At 39.5% G+C, this 27,873-nt stretch overlaps 2 protein-coding genes across 3 annotated transcripts in view; one reads left to right on the forward strand and one right to left on the reverse strand.

Moving 5' to 3' along the window:
• Positions 1-98: 98 nt before the first annotated feature.
• On the reverse strand, positions 99-9,486 carry ccn5 (cellular communication network factor 5). Of its 2 annotated transcripts, none has more exons than XM_008287929.1 (5): positions 9,344-9,486; positions 8,155-8,371; positions 7,427-7,675; positions 3,850-4,091; positions 99-1,977 (listed from the first exon to the last, which is right to left on the reverse strand). In XM_008287929.1, the coding sequence occupies exons 1-5, from the start codon at positions 9,404-9,406 to the stop codon at positions 1,690-1,692; spliced, it is 1,059 nt and encodes a 352-aa protein (XP_008286151.1). In that variant the 5' UTR covers positions 9,407-9,486; the 3' UTR covers positions 99-1,689. The 2 variants fall into 2 exon arrangements, with proteins under 2 accessions (XP_008286151.1, XP_008286143.1); XM_008287921.1 differs by having other exon boundaries at positions 99-1,986.
• A 7,421-nt stretch (positions 9,487-16,907) lies between these two features.
• The window catches only part of ada (adenosine deaminase), a 35,047-nt gene continuing 24,081 nt past the window's right edge, over positions 16,908-27,873 (forward strand). The window contains exons 1-2 of the mRNA XM_008287949.1: positions 16,908-16,913; positions 20,569-20,571. The gene's annotated coding sequence lies outside the window, so the exon portion shown is untranslated. The remainder of the gene's footprint in view (positions 16,914-20,568; positions 20,572-27,873) is intronic.

Below are 27,873 nucleotides of genomic sequence, written 5' to 3' on the forward strand. Positions count from 1 at the left end.
GAAGCCAGTAATACTGAGACTAGTCATTAGATAAAATGAGTAACTCAGTGGTGTCAATGTGTATTTCTCTGTGCTTCAAACATGTTTCCAACAGCTCATCAGCAAGAAGATGTTTAGTGGGAACAATTAGTCATCAGTGCTGAAGTGAAATGTTGGGAAAAAGGTACATATGTACAAAAGATCTATTTAATCTGTGAGTACTGCAGTATGAAAAAAAATATCAATCACAAATGCAAAATTCTCTGGGAGTAAGAATGCAGGACATATATAAAATATTCAAATATTTTTCACTATACATAAGACACATCTGACCAGAAATATTTACAACAAAACACCAAGTGAAGAAATAAGTGCAATGTCATCCGACTACATACACAACAACAAAACTGTACAACTTAAAAACTCATTGCTCATATCAGAGAACAAAATCTGTCAACACAAAGGTCGGAGTCATTTTGTTGGATACAATTCTATCACCAATATGGACATAGGTTTAAAGTCAGCAACCTAAATAAGTCTTCAAAACTATCTTCTATCCACTGAGGTCCAGTGTTCTCAATTTATAGTTTAGGTTTAAAAATTAAAACTGTACTCTTGTTATTGGTCCAGACAGAGTTATGCAGAATTGCTTGTCATAAAGTCCAAGTGTTAGACAAACAAACTTCTCATCCCAACCAAAACTGTGAGCTCCATATGACCAGTTCAGCTTTTTACAGCTAAGATGCTCTGCACGAATTGACTAAAAATTTGGGGAAATTGATTCTTTTATTGCATGATGCCTCAAGGTGATTTTAAAATGTCACTTTTGACAGCATTGCATGCTCACGTACTCTGTACTCAAAGAAGGTTGTTGTTCTGTCTGAACTCTGGAGGAAACAAAGTCTTTGAGAAACCAAGTCAGTGCACATCTTTAAAAAGTCCCATAACTTGTGGGTTATACAGTTCCAGACAGGTGACAAATTAAAGGAAAAACCTGAACCGCTGACCCCAACAATGAGGGAGTCTGGTTTCTCTGTGAGGCTGTGAAGGGCATTTTTCTGGCATGATTTGGTTCCATTTCATCTTAGAGGGAAGTTTCATTGTAAATCACTACAAATGTATTTATGCTCTGATGAAACATTTCTATTCTGATAAGAGTGGTCTCACCCAGGATGACAAAGCCCCTGTCTACAGGGCACAAAGGGGTGAGTGTTGTTTAAGGAAAATGATGTGAATCCCATGCTGTGGCCTTCACAGTCACCAGATCGTAACCTAAAGAAACACCCATGGGACATATTTGGGATGCACACAGTGGTTCAGCACTTTACAAAGACAATTTGTGTTGGTTTTTCAGTTTGTCACCTGTCTGTATATCCCCTGCATATCCTGTATTTCAGCTATTTTCTTATAAAGCATTTTTTAACCTTTGAAAATAAAGTCTGCTTGTTTGATTTGCCAACTAATTTCAATCTCTGAATGTGGTTAAAGACCTGCAGATCAATGCTTTACAAGGTGCAGAACTATATAGGAGTTGTGAATAAGTGCACACAGAGTTTGTCCACGTGTGAAGATTAACGTTCATCCCAGCAGAGTCACAGTTCTCATAATGATCATTTTCTCTTTCAAGGTCCATCCTTAGTCGATCCACATGGGGATCCTTCAGGTTTCTCTCACTGAAGTCTTTTAGTTCTCAGCACTGACGCAGACCGATCAGGGCCTGAGTCCCCACAGAGCAGGGTTAGTGTATGGTGCGTAGGGGCAATTGCTGTGACAGACGCACGAGTGAATCATCATCACAGCTCGCTGCAGCAGCCTGCCGGTGGGGCAGCGGAAGGTCACCTCGGCAGTGGTGGTCTGGTATGGCGTACAGCACCGAGAGTCACTGCACTGCCCACAGTACCGGAGCTTGTAGGCTCGAGTGCTGTAGCAGCCCTGGTGAATGAGCCGGATGGGCCCCGGTGACATGTAGCTCGCCTTGCAGCGTCCCTGCTGTCCCCACTGTGAAAACAGTATACAGAGGACATGAGAAGAGATAAACCCAGTTAGCTATATAGAGATGTAATAAGGAGGAAGATTTCTAGATGTCAGGTTTTAATGTGGCTACTTTACTGTAGCAGATCCCAACACATACTGAAACATACCGATGGGTCCAGTGTATTTTACAAATCTGAAAATATACACACATTTAGTCCAGTTATAACCCTGATGCCGATATGTCTTTGACCTGCATATCAATGTTTTACTGGGAAAATATTCTCGAGAGCAAAGTTTTAATCATTTAACCTGCTGCCAGTCAAGAAAATCAGTTCTATCTGGTTCTGCAAAACCATCTTAAAATGTTTTAAAAATTCTTGCTTTCTGCAATATGTGCTCATGACGGCTATGATTTGGCTAAGCTTAGCGAAAGGTAGTGATTATGGCAAATTAAAGATAGTCAGTGCATGGTTAGGGTTAGGCAACAAAAACTGCAGGGTAAGGTTTGGGAAAGGTCTTGGTTAGTGTAAATTAAAGCGCACACGCTAATTGCAGGTCTATGAAGTAAGACATTTGCTATTTTGTGCACAATCACCCAATAATCGTTGCTGTAGTTAGTAGCAAGAGCACCAGACGTAACAATAAAAGTCTTTGCACTTGCCATTTTTATTGGCATTCAGCAGTTTAATTTTAGAGTCAGTCTACAGCAGCTCTGCCTCTGAGTAATGTTTGTACTCATTTGAATGACTGAAGTTAATTTTGTTGCAGTAATTGTGTGTGTTAAAAGGTCTGTAGACCACAGACACAAAAACTCGAGGGAAGGTTTTCTCTCCTCATTGTGTTGTCTGACCACTCAGTTTGTTGTCAGGTATTGTATTGTCTTGTATTGTCTTGTATTGACAATCATAGTCTATCAAATGAAACCACTTTCTGTGGTGTGGCTGAACTGTCATCTTCCACTCATGACAGAAGCACAGTAGAATATACTGTATGTACATCCATCCATTATCTATACACCGCTTAATCCTCACTAGGGTCGCGGGGGGGCTGGAGCCTATCCCAGCTGACTTAGGGCGAAGGCAGGGGACACCCTAGACAGGTCATCAGTCCATCACAGGGCCACACTTAGAGACAACCAAGCACACTCACATTCACACCTACGGACAATTTAGAATCACCAATTAACCTCAACATGTTTTTGGACTGTGTGGGAGGAAGCCGGAGAACCCGGAGAGAACCCACGCTGCACGGGGAGAACATGCAAACTCCACGCAGAAAGATTCCGGTGCCCCCACCAGGACGCGAACTGGCAACCTTCTTGCTGCAAGGCAACAGTGCTACCAACTGCACCACCTTGCAGCCCTACTGTATGTACACTGTAAGAAAATATTTTTTTTTTAAAAACAGCACACACACACATGCACAAAAACACCCTAAAAATCTGGAAGCAAAGAGTGCCAGAAAAAAATATGTTAAAAATGGTGGAGTATTGTAATATCAAAAACTTTTAAGAAGGTGAAGACAAATGTTTTGTAAAATAATATTTGGAGCTAATTTAAATACAGTAAAACAGTAATTTTACAGTCACACACTACATAGGAATGATTTACTATTCATAAATACACAAATCTTTGATGCTAACATTATGTACAGTTTTAGCCTGTTTAGTTTTTTTCTCCTTAGTTTTTTGTAGCCAACATTTAAAACTATACTTTTGAAATGATTTTATTTGATATTATCTTAACAAAACAGGGGAAATCTGTAAAACAACTTTCAAACTGGACAAAAATTACAGCTAAAAATTGCAGAAGAAACTTTCCCTTTTACTGTGTAGAGGTGAAACTTAGCAGGATGTGGACAGCAGTAATAAGCTTTCAGGTTGCTGTTGGAGCTCACCGTGGGTTTCCTGGGTGCAGACTGAACAGAGTGGCAAGGTCGCACTTTGCAAAGTCGAGTTTCCATTTGCAGCTTGCAGGCAGGGTTCTGGTTGGAAACGCGTGTGGAGACCCCAGCCCCACAGCTCTGGGAACAGGCGCTCCATTTGGTGCTCTGCTCCACACAGGTGGAGGCGGGTTGGACCTGTCGGTTTAGGGGGTGATCCCTTGGCAGGGATGGCCACAACCGGTCTGGTCTCATGGCTGGAGCAAAACCAGACAAAACAATGGTTGGAGTAAGACAGAAATTCCAACTGTATCAGCAGTTTATGTTGCATCACAGAGGCATGAGGTGATTCCAAGCTTGATGTCATGTGGTCATTTGATATTAAAGGTCCCATACGATGAAAATAATTTTCTGTGTCTTGTGGTTATTGTAAACTTGGAGGTGTAAAATAAAAGCTGTTAAGAAATAAAGACATTTACTTGTGCCATTCCACAAGCCCCAGCACAACCAGTTAGCCTCCCAGCTTTACAAGCCAGAAAGACTTCACACTAACTAACCAACAGTCATCCACTGTAAACTGTGATTGAAAACAGTTCACAGTTCACAGTTTCTACATACACGAGAAAATGTTTTAAATTTTAAGGTAACCACAGTTACTGTTAATGTTCATTACAGTGGCAACACTATGTAAATACAGTGTATCATCCTAAAGTTTAATTACAGTGTTAAACAGAGAACCTCATATTCTACTGAAGAGTGCTGTCATCTATTATACAGAAATTAACTGTTTAAGTAAAGTACAGTTGTAACATTGCAGAAATACAGTAAAATACCGGTGACGGCAGCAGCAACTAGGGGGATTTTGCAGTGTATCGAAGTGGGAGCAATCAAAACATTTAAACATTGAGGAAAGTTACTGCAGTGTTTTCCTACTCATCTCATTTACCATAAAATTACCTTGTCCATGCTTTATGAAAGGAAAGGAGATTTTTGCGTCCCACAATTCCTTGTGGCAGCAAATGTCAAAGTGACACACCATCCACATCTATGTCAACAGCATCAACCAGCTAATGATTATACAGCCTTTTGTAAGTTCCATCAGATTCTCTGAACACCAAAGTTGTCTTTTCTTTTGTATTTATGAATACCCATAGAGTGTAATTTTTCTGACTATTTAACCATGATATCTGATTTTCCATGTACTCTAGAACATCAACATGCACCTGTGCCTTTCACCTCACCAATATTTTTATCTTATGTCCACCAAGTCCTCCAGGCTAAACAACATTCATCCCTGTGGGTGAATAGTTTTCTCCATCTTTTCTCTGAACTAAATTAGATGCTGCACCAGCTCACTCACCTTCCTCACTTCCAGTAACCCTAATGTCTCACCTGGTTGGTATTTGCTCACAAAAAAATTAAAACTCCCAAAATCCATAACACTGAATTTTAACTCCCGAAACTAATATGCAGAAGTCATATCAGCTGATCTGCAAGCATGTCTAATTTGACAGATGCTTACAGTTACACCTTTTATACTTGTAGCTTTAAGGTAGGTTTGTTTTATCTCTTAAAACTATTATTTGTTTGTATTTTTCATGCCTGTATCTCTGTAACGTCAACAGAGTTTTATTTTCCTTAGTTTCTGACATTGTGTTGTGGTTGTGGCAATTGGACACTGACTATGGCAATTCCTTTTTTTGGACTTATAAAATCACTGTTCAATCATTTACTCAATGACAACTGTACACTTGGTTTACATTACATGTGTTTGGCTCATGTCTTTGTCCATTTTATCTCTGATGAAGACACAGTAGTGTTGGTCTGTTCGCACAATTTAAGGTTGTGCATTAAGCAGTGTGTTCCATCTCTTTCATTCGCTTATTTGCTTTTTGCTCACAAAATTCTCCATTTATTACTCTGGATTTCGTGCATGTTGAAGTTCAAAGCAAATTTTCCTCCCAAAACCAACATGCAAAAGTCATGACACTTAGCTGATTGTCAAGCATGACATCGTAGGTTTTGAATTCAAGAACAAAATGTTCCTTTTCTGTTCTCATAACGTAGTTTGACTCAGACCGTGTTTGGAATTCCAGATGTTTTTAGACTGGCTTCATTTCCCTAACAGCCGTCTCATGCTCAGACACACTCACACACCCCTGTTAATGGAGTAATACCGTCACATGGCTTCAAATGTTTAATTGTCTCGCAGCTGTGGTTGTTATGAAAGATGGTGACTGAAAAAAAAATGTTTTGAGCAAAAAAAATGTGGCTTATATTTGGACTTTGGGAGTTTTCCTTTGGCAAGACACACCCTGGTTTAATGCAAAAAAGCTCCAGTAAAAACTTCCAGACATGACCACCAGTGACAAAGCTCATAAAAATGAATGAAGGATTATGTTACATATGGACTGATCATCACCGAGCAACAACTGAAGCTGAGGAATCCAGCCGTGGACACACATCTGGCACTGGCACCCAGACACTGGAAAATATGTTGGAAATATCCAGCTCTGATGTCAGGGGTGAAATTTAAAGGACTAGTTAAACATTTTGGGAGGTACGCTTGTTTGCTTTCTTGGGAAGTGTTTAGGTTTGTTCACTAAATATGAAGCTACATCCAGGAAACAGCTCAGCTCAGCTCAGCTTAGCATAATGAATGGCAAAGGAGGGGAAATCCTATCTTGGTTCGGTCTAATAGTAACAAACTCTCCTTCCAGGACCTCTAAAGCTCCTCATTAACACATTTCACTTGTTTAATCCTTAACAAAAAGGAAATGCCAGGCTTTGTTCCCTCTGGATCCAGCCAGACTGGCTGTTTCCCCTTGTTTCCAGACTATGTGTCAAGCTAAGCAGCTGCCAGACTGCAGCTTCATATATAATGTACACAAAACATTCTTCCTGGTTCTAACAAACAACATCACGTCACCGAAAACCTGGCTTCCCTTCAGTGGCTCCTTGTTTATTTTAGAACTGATTAACAATTGTCAGGGTCCGACCCCAAGCTATAGAACAGAGATGCTGATCCCATATGAGCCTGTTTGGAGCCTTAAATCCTTCTGACTGATCCAAAGTCAAGACCTGGAATCTAAGGGTTTGGAACGACCTACATGAGGAGACAAGGCTCAACGTCTTCTTTTGAATCTTAAAACCATTTTTATAGACACGGTTTTATGTGATGTTGTCTCTTTTATTCAATTTTTTTCTTTTATTCTGATTAATCTTGTACTTCTGCTCCTGTGTAACTGCAATGTTTCTTCTCCTTTGATGGGATATAGCATTTGTTGGTGCTTTTATGAAGGTATTTGCATCAGTTATTAATATTGACATTTTATATTTTTAACTGTGTTTACTTCTGTTTCTCCAGCTATTACTTCTCAGGTCTTTTTCTCTTTCTGTTTGGCCTGACTGACTTTCTGTTGTAATATTGTCTACCTGGGTATTACATTTGCCTCAATCTTCTCATCCAATTCCAGAAAGCAGTTATTTTCTAAATGTCTACCTGCTCCTGTCAAGTGTATCACAAACCTTCTGCAAAGAAATCTACTTTAGAACACAACCTGCATCAGAACACGTTTGATGATGAACTCACCCGTAATGGCGTCCTGAATGACTGTGTTATCAAGGTTTTCACACACCCACTCCCGGCAGCACTTCCCTGGCAGCCGGATGTGCTGTGGGTTGGGACAGTCTGGAGTGGGAAGACGCACATTCAGGGGACAGGCTGGCACACAGCTCACCCCTCCACCTCTGCAGTGGCAGTAGGTGTCACAGGAGGGCTGGAACGACTGGCCCTCTTGGTAAGTGATGCCATTGACTTCACAGCCCAGATCCTCCCGACCTACCAGAAACACAGCACAGAAGACGTCTTTGCATGGCCACACCTGCAGCCTGGATTGATGTGGGAAACTTAATCAGGAAGCGAAACGATTAGGTTAGGTGAAAATGAGAGAGAGAGGTGAGGACACTAGACCTGCTGTCCCTGCCACTGGTTATGTAGCTCTATGGGAAAGCAGGCCTCTGCTGAGAAACTGAGTCGTCTGTTTTTCAATCCACGAGGGTTGTCTCTGCAATCTATCATGCTCAGAGGGCAGTCATTAGAGGAAATGTGTCAACAGCAACCCTGGAAATAGAAGTTTTGGAGTCTGGGCAAATCGCCGCCACCCGGCAGGCCGTCCCACTCGGCTGAGCAGACTCTAAACATAACCTGTCTGTGTGTCACACAAACCAAGACTCTGCCCCCCTCCCTGCATGTCCTTCCCTCTGTCTCACCCACACAGACATGGACCCTGTTGTTTGCTTTTTAGAAGAGGCACTTACCGACACACTCCCCAGGGTCTCCGGGGAAGCTGGCGCTGTAGTCGCACTGCAGTCCTCTCTGGCTGTCGCAGGGGAGCATCTCAGTGCAGGGCTCGCCTCGCTGCCGGGCACACACCTGGCAGCACTGGCAGCCATCCAGCACCAGGGGGACTCCTGTTGGGCATTGAGGGGCAGGACCAGGGCAGAAGCAGGGTCTGTCACACAGCTGACACAGCACCTGGAGGGAGACACACGGGAACAAGGGAGATGATAAAGCATGAAGAGAACAAAAGGTGAAAACGTGATTTCACCTTCTGGTACTGAAAACATCGCTGTTGTTATCAAGACCCAAAGCCTCATCATTATTGAAATGATTACTCTCATTACTACACTTTTATAGAAGAAGGAGTAAAGCAAATATTGTTGGTATTCCCAGAAGCTGCATCAGTATTCATCACAGTCAGGCCAAACCCCTGTTTCCAATTACATGTACGTGATGGAGCCAAAATGCAGGCGAGATGTGGACAAGCCCAGTCTCACTTTAACAAAGCAGAACAATCCCTTTAGTGCTTTTTAACTAACACTGTAAACCAATTATCTTCACACAGTGCCTAACAAGGTAACACATAACTGCATAAAAATGCAATTCCCTTCTATTAATCAATCTTAAACCACAAAAGCAACACAATAACACAAATCATACAATCTGTTGCCATGAATCAGTATTCTTATCTTTTGTACTGAAATGATGAGATTCTCACAAAAGAGGATCAAATTATCAGCTTTACGTTGTAAGGTGTCATCATAAATAGACTACTTATAGGTTTTGGGGCTATAGGTCAAGTAAATGAGATTTCATTGTCATTTCTGACACTGATTAAATTAAATCACTTCATAATTGTTAAAATAATCGGCTGTGCTCATCTCATCATATTTGCATGTCTTGCTTTAATTGTTCTAATTAGTGTAGCAGTCATAGGAAATTGTTGTATTTCTTCCAAGACACATAACTGAATATAAATACACTAAATGGACTAATTATGGATGAATGGACATTTTCTGCAATGGTATTTATTCATCGAATAATACTAAAGTGACAAAAATCCTTGCACACTTACAATCAACACTTTCTCATGACTACATAACCATCTCATTCAGAACAGACTGCTATAAAAAAAGAAATATGTAAAGAATCAGGAGCAGGCCTCACCTGTGTAGCCACACACATCAGTATAGCCAAAGCAATCACACAGTCACATAGAAGTCGGTCCATGAGGGCTCGTGTTGCTGATGGAGCTCAGTCTGTCTCACTGACCTGTGTGACGGTGTGGTGCGACTGGAGCAGCTGTTTGCTAACTGCTCATTCTTGCGCCTGCTGACATTTATAAAGTCTGGACTCTGATGTCACGAGCTGACTACCGTGTAAACAGCCACTGGACCGGCATCAAAAATGTTTCACATTCCTCCTCCCTGCTGCCCATTTCCACTTCCAAACACATACACCTCCACCCCCAGCTCTTTCCCCTCTTTTTCCTCTCCTCCCACTCTTTCCAGTCTTGTGGCGTTCTAAGTTTGCACAGCTTAACATCAGCTAAGGGGAGAAAAATACATTAGCCAAGTCGTCTGCAAGTCAAACAACCTGCAGTGCTTCTACCGCAACAATTCAAATTTATGTAGACGTGATTCTATCTAGCCGATGTTTTCACAAGCTGCTGGTGAGTCAGATATAGCTGCTCACCATTTGAAAGGATGGAAATAGACCATATATTTCCACTACTCAATTTGTCATCCCAAAGTGCCCAAATACTTATGAAACCTAAATGTGTTGGGGCCAGACATAAAAGAAATGCAATCCCTTTCTTTCCTCTGGTTTCCATGGTATAAACTATGTCTGACGCTGGCATGAACCCTGAATCATCGTGATCTCTTCCATTGTGTAAGAAGCCTGAGGAGACTTTAAATAGGAACCTAGAAGAAAACAGGAGAAATCTTTTGTGAGATGCAACATAGCTGAGCTCCTTCATTAATAAATAACTACAGCAGGATTAGACTGACTCAACTCTGTATACATATACATATTGCCATTTCGTTAAACAATTCATGTGTTGACCACAAGGCTGTACTTCATGGATATATTAAGGACAACTGGATATAGGATTACAATTGTTGTATGTTTTAATACTATAATAATACTGCAACAAAATTTTGTGCCTAATTGTGTTATGTCTAGTGTTACATGTGGGGTCTGGACTATGATTGTAGCTGCTGTGACAAAGTAATTTCCTGTAACGGATCAATAAAGTATCTTATCTTGTCTATCTATACCAAATAAAAGATGACACCTGCTCACTTGAAGGACAGTAGCTCACCTGACTGATGCTGTTTGCTTTATTGCATTAGTATCTTCTTTGCTGGCCCCACCCACATCTTTTCCAGCCAATAGGGAGGTTTTACTGATATGAAACCACAGTCAAATAAAAATTCATAACAGAAGCAATAAAAACTAAGCTGGAGGTGTTCTGTCATCATTTTTTAAAAACCGTTTCTTCTATAATTATGGTTTAAGAATGCTTTTTGGGCCCAAGGGTATTTTTTATTGTAATACTGTGAGTAATAACTGAATAGAATAGCAGTGCTGTATCTAGCTCAGTTAATATATCAGTTCTGCACTTAAAAATCTGTCTCCATTCATTGATTTAAAAAAAAAAAAAGAATCTTCATGTATTAAAATGACATATTTGTATGTTTTTTCAATAAAAATAATCCCTTCCTGTCTGTCCCCTCACCCATCTCTTCTTAGTCGCTGCAGCTCTAGTTTACCAGCTCACTTACAACCAACAGCAAGTTGTATTATTGGAGTAATTCAACCATACCTGTTCAAACTTCAGACTGATTTTGAAGACGATTGATGATATGGAAAGCCCTGCCCTAACTGACTCCTTAGATTTGTTATATATAAAACCCCAGAACACTAAATCCATGTTTCGGAGACTATCATTGGTAGCTGTAGTTTCAAGATGGAAATGTGGAAACGTGTACAGACGATAACAGACACAATAGATGTAATGCCTTATTTTTTTAAGTTTATGCCTTTTAGACAGATTCTTTTACATCAAGAATCTCCATAATGCTGGAAAAGGGCAGATACTTTGCTCTGCCTTTGGATAAACTTCAGAGAATGCAAGAGGAACATGTGACACACTAAATCTTTCTAGTTTCTTGTCCATTTTTAGCATTTTTTTTTGTTGCAAAACATAAAGTTCTTGGATTATTTATAGCCTCTATTGGATACATGTTTATGTATAAGTTTTCCTAGGTCTATCTTTAATTAATATTTATACAAAAATCAATTATTTTAACCAGCTGCCACCTTAAAGCACAGCTCTGCTTTGATCGAATGCTAGTGCCAGTATGTTAACATAACACTGCCAGTGCAAACATGCTAATATTAGGCATCTTAGCATGCTAAAGTGTGCAGATGATCTCAAAAAGTGCAACTGAGGCTGACGGAAATGACAGTTTGGTAGTGTCTGGTCATAAACCAGAGTATTAGAAAACTGTTGACCTGATGATGGCTAATAAACGTCAGGGGGTCACAGAGTTACTACAGTTCCCCCTCAGGAAAGGCACGAACCGAGTCAACCTACAGACCAACGCCACTGTTTATAGAACCACATCAAGAGTGTGGATGAAAACTTTACATTTTAGAAGCTTGCATTGTAGAAATATTTATATCCCTGTTACAGATATAAAATGTTCCAGATTATACTGTCATAGCCACAGCAGGACTCAAACTAAACACTACAGCAAAAAGATTGGAGCCTGTTACTGAAAAAGAAAGTGAGCCTTTCGTTATAAAAAGAATTCAGTCGAAGGTAACGCTAGATTCCTGAATGTCAACATCAGCCATTTCTTACAGATCTGGGTGGCCCAGAAAGACATCCAGCGTTGAGTTATAAATAGAAGTAGATGGAAAGAAAGATAGAGCAGAGGGAAGTATGTGTGTTCCAGGCAGGTGGACTCCAGGTGGTAAGTCGGTATGGATGTACTGCTTCAACTTTTCTCTGAAAACAATGCTTTCCTGGCCACTACCATGTGTTTACCATGCTCTCTGAGAATGACAGGCTGGAAGGACTGCGTTATAATAGGTAATCGTTTCACTAGTTGTCAGGATCAACTTTCAAAGAACTCCAATAAAATGACTGGTTTTCATCAAAGAACTGTGAGCATGACTCAGTAATAAGGCATTATCGTGGCTTGCAGGAAACTTTGAGTTTCTGGCTCATTAATGAAACTGAAAATATGGCTATTAGATGATCAGTTGGCTTCATTATGCTTGACCTATGACTAAAGATGGTGTAAACAGAACATAGTCCTAGTGTAAGTCATAGTGAAACCATATCTGCCCATTTAAACCAAGACAAGCAGAGAGGGCTCAACACATTTTCCAGAGCACACAGATGTTGGAAAGCTCCCAGACAGTAAAGTATCACCTTCACTGACAGCAGACTTTGTGGAAGAAACCCCCAAGTCCTGTACAAGGACTCCAATTCATTTGTGGTGAATACTGTTTTGGTATGTGATGGTATGCAGGGAAAGCCCTCTGGAGTCTTTGTCGATTCATGAATGCAAAACTGCAGGGCAAAGTAATGAAAATATTATCTGTCCTGTAAATCTTACAAAACAATTCATTGAGCTAAGTGCTCGAAGAAAGAATAACCACTCTTCCAAATCTGTCACAGTGGAGCAAAAATGTCTTACACATGTTCAAAGTTGTTGAGCAACCCCAAAATACCTCAGCGTGGAGGCAGCACTGTTGTAATGGTACTTTGAGATGACAGTGTGCTAAAGCTATGCAGTTCTTAAATCATTTTTACAGATGTAGAACCCTGCCGGTATGATTTGTTGGTATATACTTTGTAGAGAAGTTTGACAGTGAAGTCAGACAGTAACAGGTGCTCATTAAGGATTACAAATGTGACCAATTTTACTTTCTTTCTTTCTGTTTTTCTTGCCAGCTTGATGGATTGTCCATCACTTTTGTCCAGACAGAACTATCTGAGCTAAAGCTATATTTCCATTAAATCTTCAGTTAGTTTGCAGATGACAAATCCTTTCTCCTGCCTTTTCTTCTAGCTTCACAATTAGGCTGACTTTTTTTTTTTTAAATTTTAGCGCTGCATGTGTCAGCGATTACTGAATAGATTGCCATACAGACGTTTATGTCCCCCTTTAGATGAAGTAACTTTGTTGATTTCTTGTCACAGCTCAGAACAACACAGGATGCAATTAGAACAACAATTAAGAATTCAGATTGTCTTGTGTTGAAGGTAACTTAGTCAAGAGCCAGGCTGGGGTTTTAATAAAGGGCAAAGTCAGCAGGCTGTCATCTTCTGTGAAGTCTCACAAACAGATTTTTCAGTTTCTATGACAATTCTTTTCCATGTGGAGCCACAATGCAGACATGCAGAAAGACACGGTCCATAGATTTAAAACTGAGAAAGTTCCGGTGTTCACAAGTCATTTTATAGTCACATTCAAGCAATTAGGCTAATTGGAACTCACAGGTGTACTTAATTTTGTTTATGTGATCTCACATTTTCTAACTGGCGTGTTGGTGATCACAGGTGTATTATATTTAATTGCATAGACTTTCTACTCTACTTGGCAACATAGAAATTATGTGCTTAAGGGGTGACACAATTATGAATCATTTGACATTTAAGTGGTTTTGCAAAGAGATGTACTTGCTTCTGTTGTGGACTGTATATTAAAAAGCTGATGCAGGAATTGTTAACAGGTGTGTGTGAGAAACAAATCACAAAGGCATGAGATTACTGCAGGGAACACTGAAGTGTGCAAGCAGCTACAGTGAATGACTGAATGATGAAAACAGTGGTATTCCTTGACTTTCACTGTCTGCTGAAAGCTGGCTTACCTCAGTCCCTGTTTTCTCACTTATAACATTTTTTTATTTTTTTATTGCTTTGTGCAATGTGGTGGGAATTGTATTTGCATGCAATTTCAGTCAAATTAAGTCTAAGTGGTTAGTTGACTACAGCTAAAGTGCAATTAGTACACTGGCTGTTTGGGGTAAATAAACAAAGCCCACTGGTCAAATCAACATCAATGATGCAAGTCTGCTTCACTTTCTGTATGAATGTATCTTTAGTCTGTTTTTTTGTTTGTTTGTTTTTTTGTTGTTGAAACGAACATCTAAAATCATAAAAATCAGAGACAGCATTGCTGAATAAAAGCAAAATATTTATTTTAATTCTGATGTTTATTTTTGGTTACTGTCATTTTACTAGATGAAACTTCCAATTAAAATCTAGCACATTCAGTCAGCTCTAAAAGTACCATTAACATTTGTGACCTCAGCAAACCCAGACAATATTTGAGTCTGCCCATTTGTTGGTTTGGGTGGTGCCAACTGGCCATGACTTGTGATTTGAGTATGACTCAGAACAAACAAGCTGTGGGTTATAACAGCCACAAATAATACTCAAATCTTCTCCTAGGACAATATCTGACGCAAAAAAAGGAAAACAGCTCCAAGTGCGCTGGTAACTGGTGTCTGAGGTTTTGGCACCGTATGTTGCTAAGAGTTTTCCAGTCACTGGCAAGTTGACTCTGCCAGAGCTGCAGGTATCATTTCAGGGTTTTGCACAGATTAGCTGTGACTGCTGAAACAGACAGAGAGAGCATAAAAACAGGCAAGGTATACTCCATTCATGATGTTGATTGTTCTGACTTATTCTGTATCATTATAAAAACTTGATGATGGGAATCACTGGATCACACCCTATGCAGGTCAGACTGATTTGAAACACAATAAACACTTAAACTGTGTTTCTGTTCTGTCTACTTCTCATCTAGCCTTCTACATCTTAGCTCCAAAAGTTTCCTCTTATGCCATTATTGACATCAGATGTCTCAGAACTATACTGTATACAAACTGTAATTTTTCATTCTACTGACTTTAAATCAAACAGTATTGCTAAATAGACAGATTTTTACGTTTATTAAATGATCACTCAAGAATGTCAACCAAGTTAAATTTGCTTGTCTTCATCCAACATGCTTGCATGAATGTTGGCGGCAGCCTGAAAGTGCAAGTTTAAACATCTTAGTCATAAACCTTTTTAAAGGAAGGAAAAAGATGAGATGAAGGGGAGAACACTGAAGCAGATGGAAAATGTTCCTAACATTTACATAACATAATGAACTGCAGCAAACATACTTTCACCACTAAATTCCAGGTGTTTCCTCTGAAATACCTCTTGTGAAACGGTAGGGAAAACACTACAGGTGCATGGCTTTATATGTTGTAATATACAACTTAATTGTAATAAGCAGTCCAAAAATATCCAAAACAAAGAAATGAGACATGATTTAAGATGTCCTGCCCGCTCAGCCAGAGACTAAATACAGTAATTACCAAAATTCCACACACCGAAATGCTAAAAATGTCCCAGAATAGAAGTGAAAACCACAAAATGGAAACCAGCGAGAAGGAATTTTGATACATGATTTGATATGATATGATCAGTGTCTCAAGATGTGGTCCAGATGTAAGCAGCTACACTGGGAGACAGGCGCACACACAAAGCCAGGGCTCGCCCAACATGGATTTCTCAAGCTGGAGCCAAAAATTTTTCCCTAAAATTACACCTAGATTCCAGACATTCCAGCTTGATGTGTGAAAGTCCCACAGTGTTGCCACAGGAACACCCAGAGCGGGCGATAAGGACATCATCCTGACCAAAGGTCACCTCCTGACGTATACGGGGCCGAGGTCACTGCCGTGTCTACAGCAAAAAAAGGAAAGCACAGCTCGTCCAGACACTCATTCACACCCACTCACCGTGACAGCTGCACTGACTGATGTATCAGCAGAAGTAGAAACAACTGTCTGTGCATCACATGTTCTAATGACTAATGAGCACTAAATCTGCACAGCTTCGTGTGTCAGTTGGGTTAGATCTGACATTATGGTGATGAAATGAGGTTTCCGATGGTAAAATGTGAAAGGTATATCACCTGAAGAATACAATGGACACAATAAAAAATGCGGCTGATTACATAATACTTTATGTCCTCTTTGACATGCTTAAGCCTAATTGTATTCCCAGGGTATATAAGAGGCCATTTCATGTCATAAGCAGCACTGCACATGCAAAGGCCTAGAGTGGTTTCCTGCTTTCATTCAAGCCATAGCACAACTCAGAAGTTGTCAGCTCTCACATAATGCCTCAAACAAAAGAATTATGTGAAGCAACAAAGGCAGCCATCTTGGTACTCCTGGAAATTGCCATGAGTGAGCGAAAGGGAGCGAAAAAACTGAAGATCTCCAAGACAGACGTTCATTACATCAAGAAAAACAAGCCGAACTTGGTATTACCAAATTGCTAGCTGGTTGCTGTAAGAACCCCACGACATAAACATGCACCGTGCACTCATCCATGTCAGGAATCATCATCAGACCTCCAGGGACCTTAAAAATGATTGGGCACTGTTGAAAAATGTGACTGTTGAAAGGCAGAGGAAAGCCCGGTTACTCTTCGCTGGGGATCACAAGCATTGGACTGTTGATCATTTGGCTAAGGTTGTCTTCAGTGATGAATCCAATTTTTAGTTGATGCCCACTCCAGCCAATTTACTGGTTTGGAAGAAGCCTGGAGAAGCCTAAAAAACTAGACTGTCTTGGCCAAACATGGAGGTAGATCAGTGATGATCTGGACTTGTTTTATTATGGGTGGAACAGGGCAAATGCAGCTGTGTGAAGGGCGTATGAACCAGTTCGTGTACAGGGCTATTATTGAAAACAATCTTCTTCCACCACCTCTTTCCTGCCTGGAATGACTGGATTTTGCAACGAGACAATGCCCCTTGACATATGGCAAGGTCAGTTAAAGCCTGGATGGAGAACCAGAACATTCAAACCATGACTTGGTCTGCTCAATCACCAGATCTAAATCCAATTGAAAACCTGTGGAAAATCATTAAACGCAAAATGAAGAACCACAAGTCCAAAACCAAAGCAAATTTATTTGAATTTGTGCAACAGGAATGGGCTGCTGTGATGACAGAACAATGTCAAGGCTGGTGGACAGCATGCAAAGACACATGGCTACAGTCATCAGAAACAATGATGCAATCAATTACTAACTCCTGTGTGTATCATATGACTAAAACAGACAGAAGGGAAAACATGGAATCCCTAAAAGCACTGTTGGCAGCACAATGCCATAGCTATTGATATAAGAACTTAAGTGATTTTGGTTATTATCAAGAAAACCATGGAAAATGGCTAGATATCAGCTCTTAAATTAAACTCTTATGAGACATTTTTTTGTCATTATATTTGTCCAAACAAATATATATATATTGTTGGTTGGCGGTGCAAATGGACGCAGCGCCCCCTTCAGGGGACAACGAAAGTGAACGTTTTGAGTTTCTTGTCTAGCCCAGACGTTCATTCTGCAATGTTTACAGCCGAGAGACTTTGCTGAACATCAGGGAAATTAACGTTGCTAAAATTGTGGTGCTAGGAAGAGAGCCGGGATCCATGCTAGGCTAAAGGCTAACACCTCCAGACCAGCAGGACTGTTGCTCCTGCTCTCCGATGTCTGCTCCCTTGACAACAAGCTGGATGAGCTACGTTTGCTGAGAGAAACCCACAGAGAGTGGAGGGACTGCTGTGTGTTTGCTTTAACAGAAACATCCCAGACGGACATACAGCTGGAGGGGACGACATTATTTCGGGCTGACAGACAGACAGCTAGCTCTGGGCAGCATTTGCAGCTTCACCATGGTTACACCATTGTGTGTGTCTTTGTGTCCCTGAAGACCTACCAGGACCTGAAGAGGTTCACCATGTTCAACAAATGGCGATGCGCATGGATGCAGCTGCCCCTTCAGGAGGCAGCGACAGTGAACGTATAGCGTCTTCTCCCAGACGTTCATTCCGCAAAACTTGCTGGTTGAATAATCCTGAAGAAACGCTCTCTCATCTTGCCTTACTACTGTGTATGTGCAGCAAAATGACAATAAACTTGATTTGATTTGATTTGAAATATCAAAGTAAAACACTTACAGGGAAAATAAGTACATATTGCTGAACTTAAGTGAGGACTTTGACTGTTGAACGTTAAAATTCATTAGTTTAAGCTAAATATGCCAAATAAACTAGCAACTGAGTGTGAAACATTGTGTTTATGATCTCTGTTGGTCTCTACTATCCTTTTTACTCCCCTCCAGTGTTGTAAATGAAAATACAACTAAAAAAAATGTTTGTTTTTTTATATCCAAATAAACAATTTTAAAAATCTCATACAAAACAATATAAATTCAATTCAATTAAAAATGGAGGGAAAAAAAAGAGGATCCAGAGAACTCTTGGAATTGTTGAGTTTTTCTGGATCATAACTTCAGTTCAAAATTAGTCTGGTTCATTTCCATAATTATTAATACTGTCTTGGCTTTAATATTTAGATGAGTGGGGTTAATCTCCATAGTTAATAAAATTGCAAAGTCTTCACTTTAATATGTATTAAAGTGAAATAAAGTTGTATTTTCTATGATTTTTGTACGGTTTTAATTCTCAGTGTGTCAACAACCATAAATTATACTGTGAGGTCTTAAACCCAGTTTTTTTAACGTCTTAATTTGTAGTGTAACTACAAAGTCTAACTGGAAAACACTTTGGCACAACAGATGTTTTAAATGTGCTGTATGAATAACTGACTTCACTAGGTGAACATCAGCACATTAATGGTGTCATTGTGAGTGTTGGAGCTGATGTTAGCATTTAGCTCAAAGCACCATTGTGCTTAACTTTAGTCCCGCAGTGCTTTTGTAGACTCAGTCTTGTTTCCACATATGCTGTTTTCTGGAGGGAGTTTTTCCTCCATAAAGCCGGCTGACACACTGGCTATAATACTGCGCTAAACAAATAAACCTGACTGGCATATATTGCTGTCTCATCATCCTTAATTTTGGTTGCTTTTTGCCCGACCCCAGGTTCAGGAGGTTGTTTGTGGAGAGACGATTACAGCAACACAGAGTAAAAAATACCCTCCTGCATTTGTTGACACACCTAAACCAACAACACATCCAATTCTAGCTTCAGTTACTAAAAATAAGTCAGAACAAATAAATACAGAACAAGGCCTCAATTCATGAGGGCAACCACTTCCTGGCATGGTACGCGGTGTCAATATTTTTAGATGAGATTGTTGCTAAATTCAGGTATCGGAAAGATACTAGCTTGCAGACATCTGAAACACATGGAGGCTTTTCATCATGCCGGCTCCTGCTGAATGTGAAGCACAATTCAGAGGTGTGGATTCATCTGATACTGAGCATAAAAGCATATGAAACTCTAACGAGGGAAGGACATTTAAACTAACTTAAAAATAACCTCTCATTTACATGATAGATTGGTTTTATCTGCTTCTTGGAAACCAGAGAGCATCAAAAACCTGATCTCTCATGTGCTACTGCCAAGATCTGAACTAATTTCCAGTAACATCATCAATAACATTTTGAGTACAGAGAGTTGACTTTTAAAGGCCTCACCACAGATGAGCGATAAACGGTCAAACACTCCACAGCTCTCCAAAACTGAATTATAGGTGAAACGGTTCAGTTATGGCATGAAGCTGCAGCTGCCAATGTGTGGGAGTAGTCAGGATGTGCTGCTGCTGCTTTCCCAGCGGTCATTTTGAAACGGACTGAAAGGGTGCATTCTAAGTTTTCACAATGTTTGGAGAAAATTTTGGGCTTAATTTCTGGTAAAGGTGTTGATTTGTGTTATAAAGGCAACATGTAACAGGGGCTCTTGTGCTAACAGAGTTGTTTTAAACATTTTAGAACCTGACTGGTCCCATAGTCTTACATAGTCTGTTTTTTCTGCCTCCGAAATGCAGAGAGATGACAATAACATGACCTAAACTCTAGTTCTGACCCTGAAGCATCTGCTCCACTCCACTCAGACTGTCCTGAAGTTTATAGTGCACCAGTGGTCAAAGATATAATCTTTTTTTTTTCAGTGAATGAATAAACTCCAACATAAATAAAAGTTCAACATGCAAAAATTTTAGGAACAAAATGTGTTTAAATTTACAAATACAGATTAAAAAAAAAAAACAACAACAACAACAACAACTATTTGAAGACTTTGTTTTTAATAGACCAATACTTTTACATTTAAGTTTGTTTTTTTTCAGCGTGAAGGGCTTTAACATCCATTTTACTTTGCATTGCTCATGCAGCAGACCCTGCACATGGGGTTTTAAAAAGAAGGCCAAAGAGACATCTAGTGGCCAAACTAAGATATTCCAAAAATATTATGACAAGTCTACATTTTCTCATTGCTGCAGGAATGGAACAGTGAACACCGTTACTTTGTTATAGAGAAACCCCTTTGAGCAAGTACTTGGCAACAGTGCATAAAAAGATAACTAAATAACAACTATGAGTGATTAATAACAGAATTCCATTCAGGTTTTCATTATGGGGTTATAGTTCGTACTGAGCACACTGATTGTCATGTCTGTCAAGTCTCTGTCCATGTATGCACATTTTATGTCTCGTCTTTCCTGTTTTATTTTGAAGTCACTAATCGGTTGTCTTGGTCTTACATTTACTTCCTGCACCTGTCTTGTCACATCTGCTCCCTGATGGCTTTCCCTCACCTGTTTCCCATCTTCCCTCATTACCTCGTGTATACTACCTTGTGTGTCTCACAGTCTCGTTGCCAGTTCGTTGTACTTCAGTCCTCGTACCAGCGTTGTCAAGTCAGTCTGTTTTGTTCACGACCTCATTTCTGTTTTTTGGACCTTGCCTTTTTGCCTGCAGATTCCTGGATACCTCTGTCTTGTCTGACTGACCTCCCGTGTACTGAACCCTGCCTGACATTAAACCTGCCTTTTTGCCTGAACCTATCTGTGTCGAGCATTTGTGTCCACCTGTCTGTTATCACTGAGGTCCTCACTTATTTGTTTTTTGTTTTTTTTTGGGGGGGGGGATTATTCAAAAAATAATTTAAAAAAATAACACTGCTTATAAATATATATCCATCTTCTCTAATCAAGATTAAATGACAAATAACCACATGTAATTTTTAAAATTCTGATTTTCAGAGGGACAAAAGGAGAGTCAATAGCCCAAACAATACTTCTTTTTTTTCACTCTTACAGTTGATCAAAACAGTTCCTAGAAACCTTAACAGCAGACTGACACAGTCGCTGGTAAATATGACAGAGCACGTTGCAACTTTAGAGCTTAATATTTCCAGTGAAGACCCAAAACAGAACTAAAGATGGAGTAAATGCTGTACCTCAGCAATCTGCAAATGTTGCTCCATGTATGCTGGATGTCTAAATTATATACATATATAAAAAAAAAAAAACTCAAACAATCTTTTTGCAATTTGAACAATATTGTAGGGGAGACCGGAGATGATAGCAACACTTTTTGTTTAAGCAAGTGGAACTCAGTGGTTCTTTGTGCTAGAGATCTCAAACTTTGACATGTGATACCCATATTTGTCTGCTATAAATGACATACACTTGGACTTCTACTACACCATCACAGATTATGTAAATTAATGTTGATTACAAAGAGGTATTTTGTTACAACCTACCCTAGTACCAGGGTGAGATGTAACCCTACTTAAGGATGGATGTAACAGTTAAATTACTATGCTTAAAAAAGACCCACACTAATAAATGTATGGAAACATTTTAATGAATAATAAAGAAGGAACCATAAACCTGTAAGACTACAAAAATAATAATGATAATAAAATAAATGCAAAGTATAAGTCAAATACAATAAAATAAATATAACATAAAATAAAGTATAAACTGGTGTGTGTTGCGTGAGTGTTTTGTAGCCTGAAACAGGTTAATGTGAAAAAGCATTTGAACACTTGCAGATCTGTGGAACAATCAACAAACCACTTTTGAACAGGAGACCAGTGCAAAATGTCGACATAAAGGGAAGCGTTTAGAACAGTTACAATCCTCTCCATGCCAGGCAGCCATTAAAAAGCTAACCGTTTTTAGAATTTAGCTTCAAAGCTCGCACTAATGCAACACATCAAATAAACTAGAGAAACTATCGCTTGAGCTTATGTAAGTGAAACAATTGTATCCACAATACAATGGACACTATGCAAACTTACCTGAAAAATCGTTTTTTGGCTCCAGAACAGACAGTTTTCAACTCAGAGACATGAGGCTTCACCAGTAAGCTCAATTTGCAAGTGGGCATGGACTGTATTGACGACATCCCCACATCTTGTTTCTGATTAGTCAAAGTGAGAGGGCTGCAACTATCCCTTTGTTTCAACCATCCCCGTTTTCCCCTAGTGTCATTATACAGTAAGATACTGTAAAATGTTAATACAGTACATTACTGTCAATAGCAATGAATTATAGGAAAATGTAGTTCTCTACTGTAAATCCATGTATGGTCATGAACCTGCCCACAAAAAACAAAAAAGAACAAAAAAATACTGATCAATGATGAGAGAATTCGAATCAGCGGTTTTGTTGAAGTCAACAGACAGATTAAGCGGTGTATAGATAATGGATGGATGAATGGATAATAATGTGGCAACAAGTAATCAAGCAACAATAAAAAGATATTTTATTTCATTGATAAATGGCTCTATTTTCACATCAAACATTCCAGGATTTTAGAGTTTTAATCCAGCATTCAAAGAATATTCTAAGGATATTTATCATTTCAAATAAGGTTCCTATTAGGTCAAAACTTAACAAAGACATCATATTTTTACCTGCAAAATTCTGAGGATGTTTGGAGGATGACGAGTTGCTGTAGTTTGATAAATGATCATCTCGAATGGACAGAACGTTTAATATCAAAATCATACATAACCTCTGGGTGTGTCTTTAATGTTATAATAATGTCCCTTGTTTGATACCTGTAGATGAACTTTTCCCTCAAATTAACTGAAGTATTTCTTCTCATGTGGAGCAGTGGGAACCCAAACAGCCAATTGGTTTCTACACAGCAGAGAAAAAGTAACATTAACTGCAAAATAATAACCGTAATCAGCATAAGATTTCAGCTGTCTTTGTTTTTTTTGTGTGGGGTCCTAAGATTTGAAGTGGCCCTATGTTGTTGCCCTATAAAACATTTCTGGAGGCCTTGATAAAGCCAGGTCAGTTGTTTCCCTGTTTCTTGTTTTTATGCTAAGCTAACAGAGGCTGGCTCTGTTTTCACATGAAACATCCCAGTATTTTAGAGTTTTAATCCACCGTTCAAAAAATGTTCTCAGGAAATTTGCCATTTAAAATAATGTTCCTATAAGGCTAAAACTTAAAGACACAATATTTTTTCCTGCAACATTCTGAGGATGTTTGGAGCATGATGTCAGGAGCACCGCATATATTACATGATAGCAAAAGAAGAACATTCTCAAACCAACATTCAACAAACCATTGCAAATTGAGTACTTTTTGTAGTTGCCCCTGACCATGGTCCCATCTGTGTGTCTGCAAACCATCTCTAGCTCGAGTGCTAATGTCTAACAAGTTGATATTTTACAGGTGAGCTAAGAATGGCCTCTCCTCTGAATGATAACATTTTGCGGTCAATCCGTGCAAAAATGGCTCAGCTTGAGGTCAAAGGTCAAAATGCAGCATACCTTTAAAAGGGTGGAAGGCAGATTGATGGTGTTTCCTACAAAGCTACAAATACCGGTATGAGAGAGAACATTTACCCTAAATTGAAGCAGGAGAAAGGAGGAGAAAGAGTAGAAGATTTGAAAACAAAGGAGACTTATCTCAACCAGAGTCCAACAAAGACATCCAAGCGACTGTCTGAGCAGCCAAACAACTGGTGGATTGAGATGTATTCAGTGTTGTTCCATGGATCAGCTCATAGAAAGCAGTTTCCTATGGCAGGACACTTTCACAAATCCAGCTGGGTCTGAGGCTTCTTTGATTCATAACCATTTTGATGATCAGAAGCTGGATTGATATTCCTGAAATCTCCTTTTTCCAGCATTCCCATCTCGCTCCTCTGTCCTCCATGCTGCTTGTGTTAGCAGCTCTCAGCTCACAGGTGTGTTTGATTCATCACCTCCGGACACTTTCCTGCTCAGGTAGAAAAAAGGGCTATTCTGTCATTTCCCTTTTTCCTTTCTGCTACAATGTTTTTAAAAAACTCCACAACTCAGCCAGCATGTTTGATGGCACAGGTGAAGGACAGTTATTGGTATTTGTACATGTAATTAAGGTAGTTTTGTTCAATGTCCAGTATGTCTTTACAGAAGCATAACGCCATATGACCGAATGTTAAAACACTTATTTGCACTTTTGGTTTGAGTTTTCTTTATATAATTTGTATTATTGTCTTTTTTTTTTTTTTTCTTTTCACCATTTACAATTTTTGGACTTTTTTGTCGGGATTTTTTTTACATTATATTTCAGCACCACCTGCTGGACATTTTTTATAAAACAATACACACAACACGCAAGTCAACAATTATTTTAAATTTTTTATTTGCTGTCCTGAAATACATCCAGACAGAGTTGTCGCGAATCAGACCAGCTCAGAGTGCCTTCATCGTTCTGGAAGGCAGGTAGTCAGCAATTTCCCTGAGGTTTCCACCAAAGGGATCGATAAAGTTCTATATTCTATTCTGTTCTATTCTAGTCTACCAGAAGAAGGAGATTCTGTCATCATATCAAACAATGACAGCTTTGACAGACATTGTCTATACACTGTCAGCTTTTCTGCACTTTTATGACACTTGTGACGAGTCTGAAGACTGAGTACGTTTGTTGAGAATGACTCTTATGACCTTAGAAAACACAAGGAACCCTGATGTGATCGTTGGTAAATGAAGAAAGGCATTTTTTTCCCCCAGCATCTCACTCGCAGAGAGAAATACAGGAGTGACAACTTATCTGTAGTAAGACAGTGAACACCAAACTCCTTTAAAACACACAGATCACATTACTGAAAGCAGTGATCACCTTGAACCTACATACACATGTAAGAGATTGATTCTGAACAAATACATAAATGATAATCAATGAGTTCAAAACTAAGTTTGTTTCCATTGAAAATTTCAAGTAAAAACATTCATAAAATTGATTGCTACAGTTCCCCTACAATTTTCTGCGTACTAACTCCACCTTAAAACCAATAAATGAAAACTCTGTCGCAATAGTTTGACAGTTCTGGAAATACAGGTTTTTGTTTTGTTTTTTGTTGAAGAAAACCATCTTTGACAAGATTCCAGGAAATAACTGCACCTGGTAAAGAAGTTGGCAAAGTTCCTGTTAAAGTATTCTTTTAAGGGTCTCATATTTTGACTCTTTTCAGCAAAGTAATCAAAGTCTCACCTCAGTTTTTCAGCTAAAAGCACTGCAAAGACGGTTAATTTTACCATCACTGCCTAACTCCTGGTTATAGGGCTCTTCTAACTGGGCTTTTTACTCTGAAATCAGTGAACTGCCACTGTTCCTGAAGGAGGAACATGTTGTCTGAGACTGGGACAGTTTTGGCTGGATGACTTTTGGTTAGTTAGCTGTTACATAGCACCAGGGTTGAATTCTTACCGGCCTGTAGAGCTGGGATGCTGTTGTGGGTGCCTTAAGGAACTGCAGAAGCAAACATCTTTCTATCTTAGCATTTTGCAACACCTCCAAGTTTAGAACAGCCACAAAACACAATTAAAAGGGGTTTTCACAATATGGGTCCTTTTATTCTGACAATATACAGTGTATGAAATATTTATGATGGGTGGCAACACTTTAGAGTTTCCTGCTGACAGCTTTACAAAGGTGTTTGAAGTCCATAAAGAAACGACTCTCCTGGCCTGCACAGAGCTCTGACCTCAACTCCATCCAACACCTTCAGATAAACTGGAGCACCAACTTGGAGCCAGGGCCTACTTGGCCCTCCGTCAGTGTTGGACGGCACTGAAGCTTTTGTTGCTGAATGGGATCAAGTCCTTTCAGTCAGCATCCAGAATCTGGCGAAAGAGATAGTCACAGCAGCACATTAATGACCACCGTTTTCAAATGAGATGTTTACAGTCATGAATGAGCGGATTGTAGCAGGCACAACAGATTTCAAAAGAGCCTGTCTGGATCCAGGGCTAAATGATAATGTGCTTTTTTGCTTCATATCAGAGGAGCAGATCAGTGAAAAGTCAGAAGACAGTTAGCTTAGCAGGAAAACTGGAAACAGATGGAAAAGCTAGCATAGTTCAGTCTGAAGGAATAAAAAAAAAAATGTCCAGCATATCTGAAGCTCTCTGGTTAAAACATTATGTGTTGCTCCCTCTATTTATTTACTGTCTTTGGCAAAACTTAGGCAAACACAAGAAGTCACTGTCCCAGGGTTGAGTCACTGTCCTTTTTAACGCAGTGAGAGCTACTTAAAATATTTGTAGCTTCCTCCATTCCGTTTGTTCAAGGGGTTTTTGCTCCAGCAGAACAAAGGATGCTCTATGTCCTGTCAGAAAAATAGAAACTAGCTTGGGAATGTTGACCTTATGATGTATGTGTCTATTTTCTACTGTAACTTGACTTGATTCTTCTGAACTATAATTTACCTCTATCTGTAATAAAGTGTGTGTGACCTGTAAAAATACTGTTAATATTCTTAGTTCTTTAATGTTTGAATCCAGGACCACACATTCACACTGGAGAGACTTTCTGATACTGTAACTGAGTAACTCAGCTGTAGCTCATTCACAGTTTTTCAAACATGAAGCCAAAGTCTCAGTTTCATCTCTGAGTAAAAACTGCAAGCACGAGTAAAACCAAGGCCCCTCAGATAAGACAACAGATTTATGTCAATGGCCATTCCTTACACAATCCTCCTTATCTTTTTTAAAGGCAGGGCTAATGAGCAGGTGATGTGCAGACGATAGAAGAGAAGGGAAGCAGCCAGAGAGGAAAAGAGAAAGCGATCTCTTCTTTCCACTGCCACTGTGTATTTTCTTCTGAATCCAGAATGAATTGCTTGCTGATAAACCTTGCACGCTGGTGCTGATCTACAAGCACTGGGTGGTGCTAACTAGCAAAGACACAAAATGACCCTTCAGTTGCAAGGGGAAAAAGAAAAAAAAAAAAAACACATCTGTGTCCTCACTGATCAGAAAACTGCCAACAGCAGGACCAAAGGACTATCTGGATGTAATAGAACACTGTAGCTGCTCATGTTTGATTTTCCACCTTTGAACACCACAAATAAAGTTGTGCTGCTGCCCTTGTATATTTGGTTAGAAGCATAAAACTCAAAACCTCAGCAGTAGAAACTATATTGGTATCTTCCAATGTAAGTGGCAATTTGAAACAAGTTTTTGTGAATGTTCCTTTCATGGAGACACTACAAAGGGCTGAAAATATCTCCAAAGCCTGCTAGAAACCCACAAATATGTTGCTTAAAGGCTGCTATAAAAATGCAGAATGCGCTCACTAAATCATTTTGGTTTTAGGTTTTCTCTGTCAGCAACCAGCAGACATTTGGGAACTGAAAGTGGAGACAAACAAGTTGCCAGCCGTGACAGGAAGAGATGCTGATGGGTCAGTTTCAGGAGAGGATAGTGCTGCGTAAAATGTTCAGTCTGCTGCCAAGGCAGACTTTGAACATAACAAGTTTGACATTTTAACTGTTAACTGCTGTTTGGAGTCTTTTTTTTCTGCAAGATGGAGATACTAGCTGAGTTTTTAAAAAAAC

The sequence above is a fragment of the Stegastes partitus genome, unplaced genomic scaffold (genome assembly GCF_000690725.1).
Source record: "Stegastes partitus isolate 25-593 unplaced genomic scaffold, Stegastes_partitus-1.0.2 Scaffold12, whole genome shotgun sequence".
Taxonomy (NCBI): domain Eukaryota; kingdom Metazoa; phylum Chordata; class Actinopteri; family Pomacentridae; genus Stegastes; species Stegastes partitus.

What these genes read in the sequence shown, in the direction of transcription:
- ccn5 (XM_008287921.1), bottom strand. Translation starts at nt 9,406, where the DNA reads ATGGACCGACTTCTATGTGACTGTGTGATTGCTTTGGCTATACTGATG. An exon ending in AGACCCTGGGGAGTGTGTCG is followed by an intron (nt 7,676 to 8,154) that starts GTAAGTGCCTCT and finishes TGTTTCTGGTAG; the next exon opens with GTCGGGAGGATCTGGGCTGT. An exon ending in CATTCAGGACGCCATTACGG is followed by an intron (nt 4,092 to 7,426) that starts GTGAGTTCATCA and finishes GTTTTGCTCCAG; the next exon opens with CCATGAGACCAGACCGGTTG.